The sequence below is a fragment of the Mesoplodon bidens genome, assembly GCF_964165515.1.
Source record: "Mesoplodon bidens genome assembly, chromosome: 6".
Classification (NCBI taxonomy): Eukaryota; Metazoa; Chordata; class Mammalia; order Artiodactyla; family Ziphiidae; genus Mesoplodon; species Mesoplodon bidens.
Window position 1 is genome coordinate 34,708,141 of NC_138162.1, and position 17,763 is coordinate 34,725,903.

At 43.9% G+C, this 17,763-nt stretch overlaps 1 protein-coding gene across 11 annotated transcripts in view; it reads right to left on the reverse strand.

Moving 5' to 3' along the window:
- PTPN3 (protein tyrosine phosphatase non-receptor type 3) overlaps positions 1-17,763 on the reverse strand; it is a 110,329-nt gene that overhangs the window by 37,871 nt on the left and 54,695 nt on the right. For all 11 annotated transcript variants that reach the window (XM_081237138.1, XM_081237142.1, XM_081237140.1 and 8 more), the window contains 7 exons: positions 14,663-14,783; positions 13,431-13,518; positions 10,522-10,610; positions 9,308-9,371; positions 7,763-7,935; positions 4,566-4,700; positions 2,076-2,252 (listed from right to left, as the gene is read on the reverse strand). In XM_081237138.1, the coding sequence (XP_081093264.1) occupies positions 2,076-2,252; positions 4,566-4,700; positions 7,763-7,935; positions 9,308-9,371; positions 10,522-10,610; positions 13,431-13,518; positions 14,663-14,783 (847 nt within the window). The remainder of the gene's footprint in view (positions 1-2,075; positions 2,253-4,565; positions 4,701-7,762; positions 7,936-9,307; positions 9,372-10,521; positions 10,611-13,430; positions 13,519-14,662; positions 14,784-17,763) is intronic.

Here is a 17,763-nt window from a genome sequence, read left to right on the forward strand (position 1 = left end):
ATCAGGCTTCTCAGAACCCGCATTTGCCCAAACTCTCTTCTCCTTTCACCAAAGTGACAGAGCCCCACAGTGTGATGATGAAGGCTGATAATGTGCTATTTGCCCAGCTGGCCTGGAGGTCCCTGAAAGCAAAGGCTTGTCTAATTCACCTTCACATTCCCTCAATGAGCAGCAAAGGGTGTACAAAGTGTGCTGCAGGACTCGGCAATGAGCGTAGCCCTTTAAGACGACCATATACCACTGGACAGAATTCATCTCTCCTCCAGCCAGCACCTGGAAATGTACTGTATCTGTGTTGTCCAATATGGTAGCCACTACTTATGTGGTTCTTTAGCACTTGAGATGAGGCTTCTGTGGCTCAGGAACTGAACTTAAATTTTATTTTATTTTAAATAATTTCAATCTGAATAGCCACATGTGACTAGTGGCTTCTGTACTGGACAGGGAAGGTCCAGAAGCTCCATAATTCCATGATGGATTTGTAAACCACAGCAGGAGGATCTGACACGAAGGGTGTGACTGGGCATCCCAGAGCCCTCGGTCAGTTCCCTAAACCCTCCTTCTCCTTTTACCAAAGCAACACAGCCCCTGACAGACTCAAACTGGCTCAAGTCATGCATGCCTGCACTCCTGCCCTTGCAGACCTAGAACTGCAAAACCAGTGTCACGCAAAAGAACTTACCCCCTTCCACTGTAACCTCAATGAGGCTGCAAGTTGGAGCAAGAGATAGTGATCATTTCAACAAAAGCATCATCCAAGCTCAGGTCACAAGGAAATAATGACCAGGGGATTATTTAATCAGAGGTGTTAAGAACACAGATAAGCTGGAAACTATGTTTGCTGTGGTCAGGGACAGCAGAGAAGTAGCAACTTCACACTTAAGTGTGAAGTGAGATCTGTGATTCACCTGTGATGCCTACCGTACAATCGGGATGCATTTAATGCTTTAATCCTAGTAGCTAGAGTGGTAAAAATTTACAGATTAACTGAAGTGCCTTCTTGCTAATCCTTTGCTATTAGGGGAAGCATTATATGTTTCTATATTTTGGGCATAGCATGGGACTTAACTGAATGGATACTCAATGACCATGGTTGACTTCCTAATAGATGATCCATTCCTATCATACTTTATGTCATTTAATTTACGATCTATGTCTGGTCCACTTCAAAAAATGATTTGAGATAGCTTACTCTAAAATGTGCAGATATGGTAGAACAGTGAATTCATTAAAACAAGAGAAAAAATAAGACCCATTAATAAGGCAAGGAAGGAAGAGTAGGGACTAGATCAGAAACCTGAGCTACGGGAAGCTAATGCTGTTGAGCCTGACATGCAGCTTGGAGCTCCCTGGTAATCAAGTCAAACAGGGAACTACTGAATTAGATAGTATCTTACTGAATAATAAAAGGACTCAAGCCAGTATTTTAGGAGAGACATATTTTCTCCTGACCTGGAAATGTGAAGGGAGTTTGTCACATTCAAAAAGGAAAGTGGGGACATAAAAGAATCTGATGCACACTGTCCTTGACAAAAATTTAACAAAGAAAATCAGAGATGTTCTCCGAATGTTTTTTCTTTATACTGACTATTCATTAAAAACAAAAAGAACAAAAACCCGAGGACATAATGTGGTTCTGAGAAGGCTTTCTGTGGACAGCTAGAAGATAAACACATCTCCAGTGATGGGGAATCCTGCAGTGGTCAAACTCTGACAATCTAGGGAAATACTACTATAGTTAACATGTCTACAACCTCTGGAGTATGAAATGGCTTAAACTGGGCTTTGCTCATGAACTGGCGTGAACACAATTCAGGAGAGCTAACAAGCGCGTGGACAGTATGCCACTGTTGTTGACAAAAAGCAGGGCAAGCTCTTGACCCCAGGCACACAGCCTGTCTTCCTGTCGGGGAAGGGAGAGCAGGATGATGTTCTTGGCCTGGCAGAGAGCATCCCGGGGAGCTGGCTGCAGGCTCCAGCCCTTGCCTCCTCTTAAATGGCCACTGGGCCTGAGCAAATTCCTCAACAGCCCAAACAAGCAGACACAAAGAAAGAGAGGAACACAAATTGCTTACTCTCGGTGTGGGCTTTGGTTCTGAGAAATCTCAGAATCGCTGTCTTTAGGTGACAGGGAGCTCTTGTAGGTGTAAAACACATCTTCAGTTTCAGTGATGTATGTCATTTCATTCACAAGGTTGTCTGCAGAAGAGTGTCGTGGCTTTCGGATTTCGTGCCGGAGTCGAGGACTTCGCCTGGTGGGGAAAGGTTCGGTGTGAAGTGCTGAAAGCAGATTCTACTTAGCAATTTTATCAGACATCAGTGATCTAACTTTGTGCTCTGACCCTCCTAAGGATGCCTTTGCTGATTCTGTTGGAACTTAAGAGCCAGTTAACCCATTACTACACTAGAATCTACCAAGGGCCACGTGGTCCCAGATATTCTTAGCCCAGTGGTTCAGCTCCTCAGCTTTATAAACAGGCAGATGAGACTGGTTTTTGCTCTTTGGGAGGTTGTTGAGTGTTGATTTAGGGGGAGTTATTCTTCCAGGAGGACTCAAGCTCGCAATGTGTAAACAGGCTTTACTGACTGCTCATCAGACAGTTTTTCTGATTCCTTTGTATGGTATAAATAAGGGTTTAGAAGCTAAAGTAAGTTTTTCGGCAGACTTATTTCAACTACATCCCCTCACGCGAATCTCACTTGATCCAAGAAGAAATGTTTGCTTTTGAAAATATATCTCTTATGTGGTATTAGATGGGCATAGCCCCAGCACCGCCCTGTCCCTCCAATAGCAGCAGTAGCTGTGTGACGTGAGGCAAGTCACACCACCTCTCTGAGCCTCAGTTGTACCTACCTGGCTCCTGAAAATGAATCAAATGAAGCAATGTCCCCAGGATGCCTGGGGTGACACCTGGGGCAGCACCTGGGCATCGGCTCCTGCAGTGGGTGATCCCAGGCTGCTGAGCTTTCTAAATTTCATTTTCCCTGTTTTTCCATCTTCCGCTCCTTTGTTAGCCATTTCTCCTTGGGACTGTCAGAGCCTCCACTATTTGCAATCCCCTTGGGCCCGGATAAGCAATAACACTGTGTCCAAAGCAGAGTAGAAAGGTTTGTGATTCCTCAGAAGAGGACCTATAAATAGTAGTAAGAGCTACAGTCCACTGGCGTGGCAACGTCAACTCCAGCTGTTCTCCTGGATGCTGTCCTGACCTCTGTTCTGGGGCCTTGGCACTGCTGCCCAAGAGACTTTCAGACAAATTAAGCTGCCACTTTATAGCATAAATTTACTACTATAGGATGGGTGCCTAAATCTAGGAAACCAAGACCCAATCTACTCAGTCATGTTATGATTTCCAACACTAAACACCATCCCCATCCCTGCCCAGAGCATTAGGCCCCAGTGGAGGGCCCTTACCCAGCAGCCCTGCACAACAGCTCCGTTTTTTGCCTGCATGTTAGAATGCTCCTTAGTCCTGGTAGCTTACTCTTTGAGAATTTACAGGTGCACCCTGTCATGAAATGAACAGAAAGCCATACCCTTATTTCAGGGTGGAGCTGGGGCAATGTTCCTGGCTTGGTTTCCCCTTCTGATGATGCCTGGCTGTTTTGAAGGCATTCACAAAATGGCCTGATGTCTTTGAGGAACATTATAATAAAATAACAATAACAACAATAACAAAAACAACAACAATAATTCTACCTGATCCTTTTTGTATAGCTTACAAAGCACTTGTACATTATGTCATTCAATCCATTTACAGATGGAAAGACTGAGACCAGAGAGGTAAACAAACTTGTTAACGAACAGGAGAGTCAAAATCTGAGTCCGGGTCTGCCACTTCCTTCTTCTTTTTTTTTTTTTTTTTTTTTTTTGCGGTACGTGGGCCTCTCACTGCTGTGGCCTCTCCCGTTGCGGAGCACAGGCTCCGGACGCACAGGCTCAGTGGCCATGGCTCACGGGCCCAGCCGCTCCGTGGCATGTGGGATCTTCCCGGACAGGGGCATGAACCTGTGTCCCCTGCATCGGCAGGCAGACTCTCAACCACTGCACCACCAGGGAAGCCCTGCCACTTCCTTCTTTTTAAGCTGAGTCCATCACCTTAAAAGTTGGCAGGCTACTTTCCTATGTGCATTTGCTACTGTTGCTGAGGGTCACATGCCCTTACATCAGTTGTATTACATACCTTTACTATGTTTTCCCAAAGTTTATTTTGTTTGATATTAATGGGAAATGTGAGATTAAATAAAGTTAAACATGCTTCTTTCTCACAGGACTTCTCAAAACCTAAATATGCTAATTTCAAGAGCAGCATTTCAGTAAGCTGCAGTGCTCACATTTATTTAGACCAGATAACTTTTTAAAAAAGAACATCCCAGCATCATACACTAAAGAAAATGTTTAGCTAGACTTGTGCATTTCACAAACATAGTTACTTCTGCTACAGTCAAACATGCAAATGTAAACTCTGACCATAGGCCACCTGTAGTTAGGTTTTTATTTTTATTGAGTTTTTAAAAGAAGTAAAGTGTTTACTGGTGGGTAATACCAAAAAAGGAAGACATACCAGTTGGGAGTAATAGGAGGAGACCGAGACGGCAGACTCTTGGTTTCTAAATGTTCCACTGATAAAGATCTCTGCATGGCCGGGTTCCAGACCATCCCTCCGATCACTTTTTTGCAATACTGGTTATTTACAGACCTGAAAAACCAGATGTAGGTTCACTTTCTACACTGACATATTCAACGAGAAAGTGACAGCATAAGTGAAACAGGGCTCCACACACCCCCTCCCTGACGGGTGACTGGTTAACACCTTGATGGCCCCAGGAGAGGTTACCAGGAGTGGAGGTACACGGGTCAGAAGGGATTCCTTTCTGTCCTAGCTTTTCCTTATGCTATTTCTTCTCTTCGGGTGAGAAAATATGTTCTTGTCCTTACTATTTCAAGCAACAAAACTGCTTTCAGAATATAACCAAGCCTTACCAGATAGAAGGAGTTGCAGGATTAACATTGAAATACAGTGCAAGTAACTTCAAGGAATGCTCACTTTACTCACACTGGTATGAGTACAAACATTAACCCTCCTTCCCAGTGTTCTTTGTCATCCTGGCTGGCAGAGACCGTCACTGTAAAGCACTCAGAACTCTTTAAGAGCAGACCTGAGAAAATATGCTTAGACAGCAGAGTTTCAGGCCATGTTCTCTGAATGTGCCACCCTGAAGGTTACTTTCAAATTTTATTTATACCTCGAGAATTTAAATCTCAGCTCTCTAGACTCTTCAGAGAATGAATTATTTGAGAGGATGGAGTTTGAAGCCAGTTTCGGGGAAACTCAGTTCTGGCATTTCTAAATTTTAAACAATGTTTTAACGTCTCATGAAAACATTCCAGGCAATTCCTTGCAGCCTAAAACCAGCAACCCAACAAAAAACAGGACAGAAAAACCACAAGAACATAGGTAACACGAAGCACACCCTCTAGAATATCAATGTACTAATTTTCAATGAGAAGTACGGTTGTCACCCTGATCAAAATGCTCACAGAAGCATCACCACGAGAATCTACATTAGAAACCAAATTACCGTTGATTGAGGGCACATCATCGGAATGAGGGGAGCAAGCTGGATGATTCAAAGGTTTAATGTAGCAGCTCCCCAAAGGATGCGTCACAGGTTATTAATAGGTACTCTTTGGAAAAAGAAGGGTTCCACTGTCCCATAAGCTTGGAAAATACTGAACAAGTTTCTTTTACATGGAAGCTTTCGGAGGGTCCAATATGCAAATGTATAACAGTATCTCTAGGGCTTGGGCAAATCACGTAACCTAAGCCTCAGTTTCTCCATCTATGAAATGGAGAGAATGAGGGATGAGATTTGCCAGTATGCTGAAACTGGTATTGGTGGTCAAGAACAGCTGACCTGTGGTCACTGAGCCACCCACCATGTCCCAAGTGACCCCTAGTGGCAGATTAAAAATAGCTGCAAGTTCTCTGACTCTTGAACCCAGGCTGGCCTGTGACTGCTTTGACCAAGAGTAGCCCAGGTATGGGCCTAGCCTTTAAGATGACCGGCCACCTCTGCCTTAGGCTCTTGCAGTCCTGAGCCTCTGTGTAAGAAATCCAACTACCCTGTGAGAGGCCCTGAGAACACACAGAGAGGGCGGGGGTCCAGATGAGTCCAGCCTTCTGATCATTCCATCAAGGCACCCGGTGTGGGAGAGAAGTGGTCCTGGACCCTCAGCCCAGCCCGGCCACCAGCTGCATCTCACTGAGAAACCCTAGTCTACATACTTCATGGAGAGGAAGGATCATCTGGCCACACCCTTCCCGAATGCCTGACCCACAAGATCTTGAGATATAATATAATGGTTACTGCTTTAAGCCACCAAACCAGGGGTAGTTCTTTCTGCCACAATGGAGACCAAAAAAAAAAAAAAAAAAAAAAATCCTCCGTTCGTTTGCATTTTACAGATGAAGAAATTGAAGAAGCAGATTAAATTAAAACTGATGTAGATCAGATTTTAACCCAGCCTTCTGTAAGAGAGTCCAAGCTTTTAGTTGCTCTCAATGCTACTTCTCAGCTCACCAAGAGGATTAAGTCCAACTAAAGTAAATGCTACATTCCAGCAAATTATGTTTACGGCATGTTCAGAAATAGAGCTACTGAATGTGTAAAAATACTGGACAGTATTAGAAGACAAAAACTTGGAAAATATATTTGCTCTTGGTTCATCAGAAGCTTAGAGAGAGCATTTAGCACCATAAATATCAATACTATCACTGATACTAACAGACATTTACTACTTATTCAATTGAGAAAGCTTTCAACTGATTACCATGTAACAGGAAAGTCACTGGAATAGTCTGATACAGTCCCACATATCAGATGATGGCTCAGACAGGGGCACCATTTTTAGTAACAGCCACATCAATTAAAATAAAAATCACAAAAATAACTTTTCCAACCAATTTAGAAAATAATTTCATATGGAATTTCTGCTACATCTTATATTTAGAAGGCAAGTATTTATAATACATCTTGTATTCTACATCTTAGAATAAAAACATATACAAAAATATAAACTGCAGGAGAATACACTGTAATCTAAAAGTTTAAAATGTATAGATTTATTTACTAGTCATTAAGTATTTTGAATATCATTCATACAGATAATAGCACACATGGAATTGCTGTAAGAATTAAACATATAAAAAAAAAAGAATGACGCATAATGAAGTATGTGCATGGAACAAAGTGAGCACTCAGTAGTCGTCAACTATAACTATTACTGTTACTATCTTGTGATTGCTGGATGTAGTATATGCCAAAAAGTCACCTGACTCTGGAAATCTTTATTTCTGCTCATTCGTTATTATAGAGCATCTTATGGAATTACTGTTCAGTGGGAGAGGCTGTCTTAAGGGCAACAAGATGACCCTTAGTCACAGCCTTGTGCTTCCCTGGGTGTGACAGGACGGAGCTGTTCCAATGCTGGCTACTTGGGGGCTCTGAGTGTTACAGAGTTGAGCAGGGAGAAGCAAGTGACAGGAATAGGAGAAGTGCCTGCGTGTGTGGAAAGACACACTGCAGCCCCAGCAGACTTTCACCCGTGGTTCTAGATCCACCAGCAGCTCTGGCCCCAGGGCCTGGGGTCCCTGGGCAAAGACGTCCCTCCCCCTGAGGATGTTTACTCCCCAGGGGTGACCAGGACATGTTTATTTCTCAGCCTAGCATGGAGACTGTCCCTAAAGCATATACTCACTTTTTGGCGTTCCTAGAGCCCAGAGTCCAGTACTGAGACAGAACATTCTTTTCCTGAGGTAGTAGCTTCTTTGCCTGAAAAAATGTATGGTGCTCGACACAGGATTTCCATAAGTTTTTGCAAGATCGGTAATTTAACATGTTGAAGGCCACTATGTGTTCCCTGGATTCAGTCTAGGAGGAAAAACACAGTAGAGATTTCATCTACACAGATGTAGGAGCAGGGTCTCAAGCATTTTATGCCCACATCGGTGGTTATCAAGTAAGAGACAATGGACAGCAGAAAACTGGTTTCAAAATTCCTTAGGCCACAAAAACAGGGTTCTAAGAAGATTCAACAGGAAGATTTGTTAACCACCTTCATGAACGTGGTAATAAAGACGACCAGAGTCTACTCTTTATCATCATCTGTGGTCTTGCATGAACGCTTCCATTTCACACCTGCCTACATTTCTAGGTCGGATATATTTGGAGCAACCAGATAAGGGCTGTCTGATCCATTCCTTTCAAAATTTAGCTCTGGGAAAAATCTCTCCCCTGAAGAAATCATCTTTCACCTATCAAATGACAGGAATCTTATAATGCTTTGGGTTTCTCTATTTGCTTTCCACAAAGACAGTCAGATCTAGTGTTCACTTATAATAATCATTTTGATCATTTGCTCTACCTCCATTCTACCTGAGTTCAGGTTTTCTGTTCTCATGTTAAATTACCATCCTGTGCATTTTTACGGCACCTTGAAGTTTGCATCTGGGGCTAGGGAGACCCAGATTCTAGTCCTAGTTTTCTCTGAGCTTTAGTGCTCTCAGTCCTAAGAGTTCATTGTGATGTGGAGCCATTTTAGGTACGTTATCTTTGGAAAATTGGGAAATGACCTAGTGACAGTAAGTGAAAAATATGCAGCCTAACAAGACAGAGTGTGGTGTCGTGGGAAGAGCGGGCATCTCAGATTCATAATGACCGGTTCAAATTCCAGCTCCTCCACCTCACTAGCTGTGGGTTCTCTCACCTCTAAGTTGCTCTTCTCCATGTGGAAAACCAAACTGAGTTATCTGGAGAGCTGCAGACTCCTCCTATGAGACATATACGCAAGGCCACCGTGCATTTTAAACACATCAAGGGAAGGAACTAACCTTGCTGACTTTTATTGCTACTCTGCAGTGGGCTCGGCCTGGTGCTTTGACCAATGGCACTTCTCTCTAAATCTGATGATTCCCTGAGAACTGGGCATTGTTGCATTCCTGTAAACAAGGTAACTCAGACTGCAGGAGGTGAAGTAACCCGCCCAACTGGTGAGTGGAAGAGCTATAGGATCTGAACCCAATGTCTCTGACTGCAAAGCAAGTGACTTCCTCGGCCAGATAAGCAGAGTGAATTACACAGAAAACTGCGGGGCCCTCTGGACACTGATGCCCACTTTCTTTCCACCGTTTGCAATGCTCTTTCTTCCCTGTTACACGTACGACAAACTCCTTCACCTGCTGAAGGACTAAGAGCTGAACTGGCTAAAAGCACAAGAACCAAAGCAAGCATAGGTACAACTCACCTGTTTTTGTCGCTGATGTATAAAGAATTTTTTCCTTTTGAAAGAAATTTTTAGAATGTTCACCCTGCAAAAAAAGTAAAACACAACACAAAACAGCACATCAGGGAGCAGCCAGGTTGCAGCTGGCGCCTCTCGGCGTGTGTCCTCTAGTCCACGATCGTGATGGCTGGGGGCTCTCGGCTTCCAAGACTTTGCTTCAGCGCAGAAAGGATGGCGGCCCCATCACCTCGGCCAAACACTAAGTAGCTGACTGAAGCTGAGTATCACATCAGGGCCCCTGGTTTATGATGTAGCTCTTAAATAACGAGGGCCATGGGCAATGCGCTCTCTTTGCTGTCAGCTGCTTTTGTGATACTGCAGCTCTGCTAGGGCTGGTGTGTACCTGGGGAACACAGCTGAGGGCAGTGTGGAGCAGCAGAAGGAGGACAGACGGACCTGGGTCCACATCCCAGCTGCTTCGCAAACCTAACAGCCACCTAATAGCCGTGTGTCAAGTCGCCTATTGTTTGCATAGTAACACAATTACAGCCACCATTGACAGCCTTTTTTATACTTAAAGCTTTATAAGCAGCCCCTCTACTAAGCCTTGCAATAGTCCTGAAAAGTACGTATCATTATACCCAGCTTTCAGATGAGGAAACTGAGGCTGGGAGACAGCGCTTAAGTGCTCAAGATCATTCACACCAGGAATGCTTGGAGCCAGGATCTGAGCTTGTGCTCTTAAGTCCTCCACCATGGAGCCTTCTGAACAGTGGGGACAGCACTGCCTTTCTCAGATTTGTGAGGATTCAAGTCTGCTGGATCCCCTGAGTTTTTAGACCAGAACTGGGCACTTGATAAAACTTCCATTAGTAACTAAGGAACTGCCCTGAAAATACAGCTCCTGCCCAGAGGAAGTTCTCTGAATCCTGGCTAATGTGCCGCCCAGGAAGGATTCCTTAACTCCAAAACCTGCCTTGTGTTGTTTTATCCAGGATTCACACAGTATCCCAAACCACAGGCTGACTGGGGAAGATGGGGATGCTGATAAAAACCAAACTAATTTTCCCAAGTACTGAATCTGGATTAATTGTACAGGTCAGAGGTAAAAACTTGGGAGAAAGTCTCTGTCCCTTCTTTAGAAATAAAAGTTTAAAATTAGAGGTGCCATTACTTTTGTTCAGCATATTTTTAAAGCACGATTCAGAAAATAATTAGAACCGGTTTGCACTTACCAAGGATAGAAACTTGTGCAAATATATTTTCGGTACACAGCGATGCCCACAGAAGCAATTCCAATCATTAGATCTAAACTGTGCAGATCCTATAAAAAGGAAGATCTCAGATTCACGGCGTGTTACTGTCATGCTTATGCCCTCTGGTAACTTAAGCACCCACACTTTTATAAATAGCACTACATGTAAGCTCCAAAAGGAAAATTACAGAAAACAGGCAAAAATCTCCTCTTAACAGATACTGAAGATCCAAGTACTTAGCACCAAATTCTTCTAAGGTGAAAATACATTGCCTGACAGCAACACCTGGGTTCTGCCAGTTTACAAAGTTACCACCAGGCAAGCTCATTCATTCCACAGAATCATAGAAATGAACATTTGCCTTTACATTTTCAACAAGTAGTATCAGACACCATATTAAAATCAGAAAAGCCTCGTCCCCCACACAGCTTTAAACAAATCTCAACTCCCATCACTGAAAAGGCTTTAGCTATTAATATGAAGTGTAGAACTGCTGATTCTAAACTCAATGAAAAATAAAATATGGCTTATAAGTCCAATACAGTCAACATTTATTAAGAGCCCATGTGCTAGGCATTGCCATAGATAATGAAGATAATAAAAGGAAGATACAGCGACTACAAGCTGTTTTAAATCCATTTGAGAATGAAAAGTTTAAAATAAACAGTTCCTTCCCTTGAGTCATCTATATCCCTATTTACTCACTCAGATACTCGTAATTTTAAAGAAGGGGCAAAGTTACCACTGGATGTGAACCTTAGGTTTGCCACTTACTAGCTAGTGTTGCTTTGGGCTACTGGGCTCAGTGTTTCCTTTTGTACAATAAGGATGGTCGAACCCACCTCTAAGAGTTTTATCAAGCTGAACGTAGAGAATATAAGAACGTATTGGCATGCGGTAGGTATAAAAAACGTTCATCCCCTTCATCTCTCAAGAGATAGTGGGACAAATCATTTATGAACAGTGATGTGAACATGGGGAGTTGGAGAAACTGGCCGAAGAAAACGCTGCTGATACCATTGTGGAAAGTCCAGAGAGTAATCACTACTGGGCACCCAACTGAAATCACACGCTTAAAGCAAAACCAAATTGGCAAGTTGAAAACCAGGGTTGCATTAAACATGATACTTGGGACCAGAATATAGGGGAATATTAAGCAGGTGGGACAGAAAATTAGCAAACAAAATAAAAATCAAGTGCAGAATAAGGAAATAAATGAATGCTTTGCGTGGGCCAGTGACGTGGGTCTCAAATCTCCTGGTTCTGTGGTCATCACGGTAGCATGGACAGTTAACTGTTCGCTAAATTCCCGTGCCCACCTCCAAACCTCCCAGCTTGTGGAGCAGGACTGTATGATTAGTCTTGGCTGATGAACAATGAGCAGAGGTGATGAGTCCCCTCCGGGCCGAATCATTTAAGAGCTGGTGTGCAGCCCTCCAACATCCTCTTCCCTTGGGACAAGCATGAGGCCACATGTGAAGATGGTGAAGCCACCAGACAGAAGCAGCCTAGGCTGCTGAATCTCTGCACAGAGGACGGCTGCCTTGGAGAGCCACCAGGACCCATATAGCCTTTGAACTACTGAGAAATAAGCTCTGTGATATCAAGTTACTGATTTTCAGGGGGTTTTGGTTGATGCAGCATAGCCAAGGGTAACCCAACTCCCTCTGATACCACGGGGGTGTCAGGCAGACAGGTAATCAACTGGCGTCAGGACCTTCATGAGACCCTGGGGGTGGGGGGAGCACAGATCAACTCAGGCAGATGTAAAGCCCACTTCACCATTGAAGAAAGGGCTCCACAACATTCTACCAGACAAAACAGTATTTGCAAGTGGAATAAAAATTAAGTCAAGTCCCAAAGTTGATGTTTTGTAAGATCCATATCTTTTTCCTACTTTATTACCTATGTTATACCCTGTACACTGCACAGCTAGGGGATTGAAGTAAGACAAAATAAATGAAAGTGTTTCTAAGAATTGCAAAAATATTATTTAAATGTAAACTTTGGTAATTTACTCAACTTCCCTGAGCCTCAGTTTTCTCACCTGTAAAATGGGGTGATTAGAACACATTTCCCAAGGCTGCTATAATCTTTAAATGAGACCTTATGGTCACATATGAAAGCATCTGGAACAATGGCTAGTATGGACTAGGTGTTCAACCAATATTTGCTTCCTCTGGATATGATGTGGGGCAATTACAGGTAGAAAATGTAAAGGTCAGATGCCAATTAGACAGTGCTGGGGTCACACACTGAAGCCATTACTTATGTGCTACATGACCTTTGATAAGTCCCTGAGTATCAGTTGCTCCATCTGTAAAATGGAGGAAATGACAACACTTACCTCATGGCATTACAGTGGGAAATAAATAGGGACTGTGTCTGGCGGTTAGAAACGGCTCAGCAGATGACGGATATTAATCAATTTTATTTAAAAAGTCACAACCAATTCAAAATACTTGATTTCCATAAACATGCCATCATAATAGAAAACTATCATATTTGAGTACATAATTAGCTCTAATTTGAGCAGCACTGAGATTAAATAGTAGAAACCCTGGCTCATTAAAGAGCCACTTGGAAAATGGAACTCTATACATTTTTCACCTCTTTAACCATGAGATGGTCTTACAAAAATTACTTGTTTCTAACCCCTGTGACCCCCCAAAAGTAAAAAGTCTTCAAGTATGACAGTCAACATGAAAAAAACCAAGTGGATAAATAACCAGCAAAACTCAATATTACTTTATAAACCTTTCAGGTATCTTAAAAAAAAAAAGGCCTTTTTATTATACTGGAAAAGAGATAGTTTCAAAGAAGCTTTCAGATGTTCAGAAATTAAAATTAAAATAACTTTTGAACTACACCATGCTGAGGGTACCTACCCTACCACTGTGCAGCTCCACTCCATAGAAGTCGAGGGTCCGTGCTATGTTGATAAAGCAAGATTCCGCTTCTGATTGCTTTAGCCCACTACAAAGGCAGAGAGAAGATGCAGAGTTCACCCAGTAAATGGAATATTAACTCCGGTTTTTAAAATTAATAAAAATCTAAAAATATGGATACCATTACTATAAGGTTATTAAATGCCTTATGTTATTCATCTTAAACAGTCAAACCCCAAATGCTAGTAAACCACATTTTTCTTCTTGTCCACTGAATATGACTTCATCTAGCCCTCTTGTTCCTCTATTAAAAAATACCTCACATTTAGTAGGTTCTCAATATTCAGAGATAAAGACTGTCACCTTCTGGAATTCCCAGCCTACCTTTTCCAAGCCCCTAAATTAGTATGTGCTCTTCAGGTCTTTCTGCCTTTATCTATCCTTTTCGTAGCAGCCTCAACTTCCAAACGTCGCTGTACTATTTTAGGATGCTGGCTCCTGCCTGGACAGCAATTCTGGGAGAGGATTGGCAGGTCCTTTTTGAAGGGACACTGGTTGCTTAGGGCTTTGTTTCTATGGCCTTCCTGAGAATGTAAGGTCCCTTGAGACCTGGCCTTCTCGGTCAGGGTGGCCCTTATTTGACCTGGACTGAATGGAGCCACTGCAGCTTTAAGTGAAAGGAGGCAAGGGAAGAGGAGGCCAGAATCGGGCGAATCTGCTGGAGTGGAGGCTTGGCCTGAGGCAGCTGTGGAAGGCTGGTGCTCCCTTCTGGAAGGAAGGTGGTTTCCCCAACTGAACCCAGAGAGGACGGGGATTCACCCAGCCTGTCAGCACCTGTGTCTGTCTGCCTGTCTATTCAAAACCACCTGAAGGAAGGGCTCGTTTCACTGAATATGGGAAACTGTTAAAAGGTTTGCCTGGTAGGGTCAATCTGTGGGGCAGTCAGATTTAAAATGGGCATTTCCTTCAGGAACTAACGGATTTCAATGACATCCTGAAAAAGAATGCAGCAAATTATCCTGAACTCTCATAGGATTGCACACTTTACAGAAATGCTAGTTATGCCAGATATATTTGCCATCATAAGAGCTCAAAGGTTCACAAACCCCCGACATCTTGCAAGAGGATTCATAAGCAAAAGCAAGAGAAGGCAACGTCAAACCCGAGGGGACACGAGGTCTGACGGTGCCCGACCTGAGTTCCCAAAGTAGGTCAACCGCCCCTCCTCTCACCTGTGCTGCTCATGGAGCGCCTCCACCTTTGCTAAAAAGTCCTCATTCTGATCCGGTATGAACTGACTATCAGAAAGATAGCCCGGAGGATGAATGGAAGAATCATGGTCTCCAAAATGAGCTATCAAGACAGAATGAGGGGAAAGCACCTTTTCAACGCGGTCAGTATTTACAAGCATCTGTAGCATCACAAAAAAAAACATTCATTGGAAACACTCTCCCAAGAAGTTCTGCTACCACGTGAACTTGAGCTTCTCATTAGCTCCAGAGTCCACACTTATCACCTGATCCCTACAGGCTAAGTACTGCTGTGCGTGCTCCAGCCAGATCCTGTCTTCCCAAGGCCACACCAGGAGGGAAGGGGGAGCCTGTTCAAATCTAGGTTCTATTCTAATCCCACATCTGTTCCATACTCTGTGGGCAGCACAGCATTGGCGCTCATACCCCTGGCTAAAGAAAAACAAGAGAAACCACTCAGAAAAATGTCATGCTCTATATGGCAGGCACTGTGCAGGTTCTCTGTAGTATTCCAAGGTTGTTATAACACTGGACCAACCTGCTCTAAAAGATGGGTGTGGCCAGAAGAGACCACTGTCTGCATCTTGACCTACTTCCCTGGCAGTCAGGGAAATGTGGAAGAAAGGAAACCAAGGAGGTGTTCAGAGGCCACGGGGGTGGGATGGGAATGGGTGAGGCTGAAGAGTCTGAGCCCTGGCACAGCTGAGGGCACGGTTCTTAGGAAGAAGGAACATTCTTACAGGAGTCAGAAGATAGGGAGACCGATGCTGGCGCTGTCAGGGAAATCATGCTGGGGACCTGCAACTGCAGAGGGAAGAGGAAGGGGGGCCTTACAGAGGGACTCCCAGGCTGGTCTTTGGGCCAAATGGCACTTCTCTTTTGGGATCTGTGACTGCCATCTGCAGACAAGATTCACTGATGTCTTGGTGTGACAGGTATTCTTGAGAGTTGTGCAGTGCCCACCCTGTACAAGTGCACGTAGCAGCCCTGAGAACTCAAACCATCTGGTTATCTGCACTCTTGAAGAGACTGCGGAAAAGGACCCTGTGTGGGCAGCCAAGGATCTGGCTGGTGGGACCGAAGGACACTTGTTTCCCTTCTCCAAGACTGTCCTCCCACCTGCTATAAAAATAGGAGGGAGGAAGACTATTCTAGCTCTGATGGGCACTTAATCTAGTATTCTGTTTTCCTGACAAAAAACCCTATTTCATCTTTTTCTTAAAAATATCAACCTTTATATTTCCAAAGGTTTTAATAAATTCTTTTTGCAGCTGGCTTCAATGTCAGGAGGCGTCTAAGGACTCATGATTGAGTAGCCATTCAACAGAGAAGATTTCTAAATCAAATGACTCCTTCTCTGTCTCAAGGGCAGGGGTTGGGGAAATCTTTGGTCATGCTTTATAGTCAGTCTCAGAAGGGAAGGAGAGGAGTGAGGTAGGTGCTTAGGTGAATTTCATCCCAAAGTTGACAAGTCAGATGCAAGCGTATCTTTCTTTACATCTACTCAGCCTGGAGCTCACCCTCCTCAACTGCCATCACACACAAGGGCTGCTCTTTGAGATCTGCGCTGTAATGAAGGGATCTGTGTCCTCCTCACACTGTCCCTTGAGGGCTGGGAGTGGGTCCCACTCATCTTTCGGGCCTTGTGCCCAGGCACGGCACATAGTAGCTGCTCGGGTGCTTGGAACTCACCTGTAGAGAGGCTACTGCAAAGTTCAGTTTTGGAAGGGGAAAAGGGCAGAAAGCCAAGTGACCTACACATACAGACTTGGTCATGGGTGGACCACAGGCCATGAAGGCCAGCCAAATGTGGCTAAGCTGTGAACAGGAGTGTTGAGGCCGTATGAGGTAAGCAGAAGTGTGGCTTACAGGTGAGTCTGTGCATGGTGAAGTGTAAGACAATGCATTTACAGGAAGTAATTTAGATGCCCCGATGCTGGGTCCCCAATGAAGAAAGCCCGAGAAAGCCTTAGAATCACCTCATCCAAACTCTGCATGTTGAAGGAGAACTTGAGGTCCAGAGATGAGAAGGGACCTACCCCTATCACAGAGCTATTTTTCAGCCGTCAAGACCAGAACCTGGCTAGCACTCCCACCATTCTACCAGCCTGCCTGCCACGCCTGCAGGCTACTGCTGGCCATTTGCAGATGACAGTTGTCATGTCCCCAGATGGCAACCAAATGCTGCAAATGACTTTCCTGAGCCTCAAGGCAGAGTCCTATTAAATTTTACACTGTTGGTTGCATCAGCTCACGGAGATCTTCTTGGATCTTGACTTGGTCATCCATCATATTAACGAACAGTCCTAACCCCTGTGCCTTTCTTCAAACATGAAAAGCAAGGTTCTCTTTTTAGTCAAGTCACTGACACATGTCCGAACTTAACACAAGACCACCAGTGAACCTCCCTGTAGTGTGGTTTTCCCTGGAAATCTTAGTCGGCTACTCTGCAATGAGCAGTGTTAACCACTAGGGGGAAACAAAGTTAAACAGTCCTTGGAAACCATCTGCAAAGCACAGCGTGGTTTCCACGTTGTATTTCAATGACCAATGACATCATCCCACTAGATGTTCTTGATAACCTAGTGACAGGCCTTACTTTTATCCCCATTAAACAGATAAGGAAATGGAGACTCAAGGAAGGAACCTGCCCAATGCTGTTCAGGCTGGTAACTTGGAGCCTAGACCCTGATCACAGTCCATCTTCTTTATCTACTTACCATATGACACGCCCTAAACTCCAGAGTAACACGCTTTTCTGTTTGTGGGGAAGCAACACATGAGAAAGCCAATTATAGCAGAAAGAAAAGGAAATGAACACTTATGTGGGAAATACCTTGTCTTTTAAGTCCCATACATTCTTCTGGCTAATATTTTATATTTTGCAGGACAGAGTGTATGTCTCAGGTACTCAAATGTATGGCATATCAAGCTGTTCTGTTGGGAAAGCCCTTATTTGCTATTCATCTAACTCCAACTTGATCTTGGAGGCTCTTCGTAAGGGGTCATCACTAGGAAGCTTTTCTACACTACCTCCCCCTGCACCCTCCTTCCCCCTCCAAGGAGAACAAAGTGCATCCTCT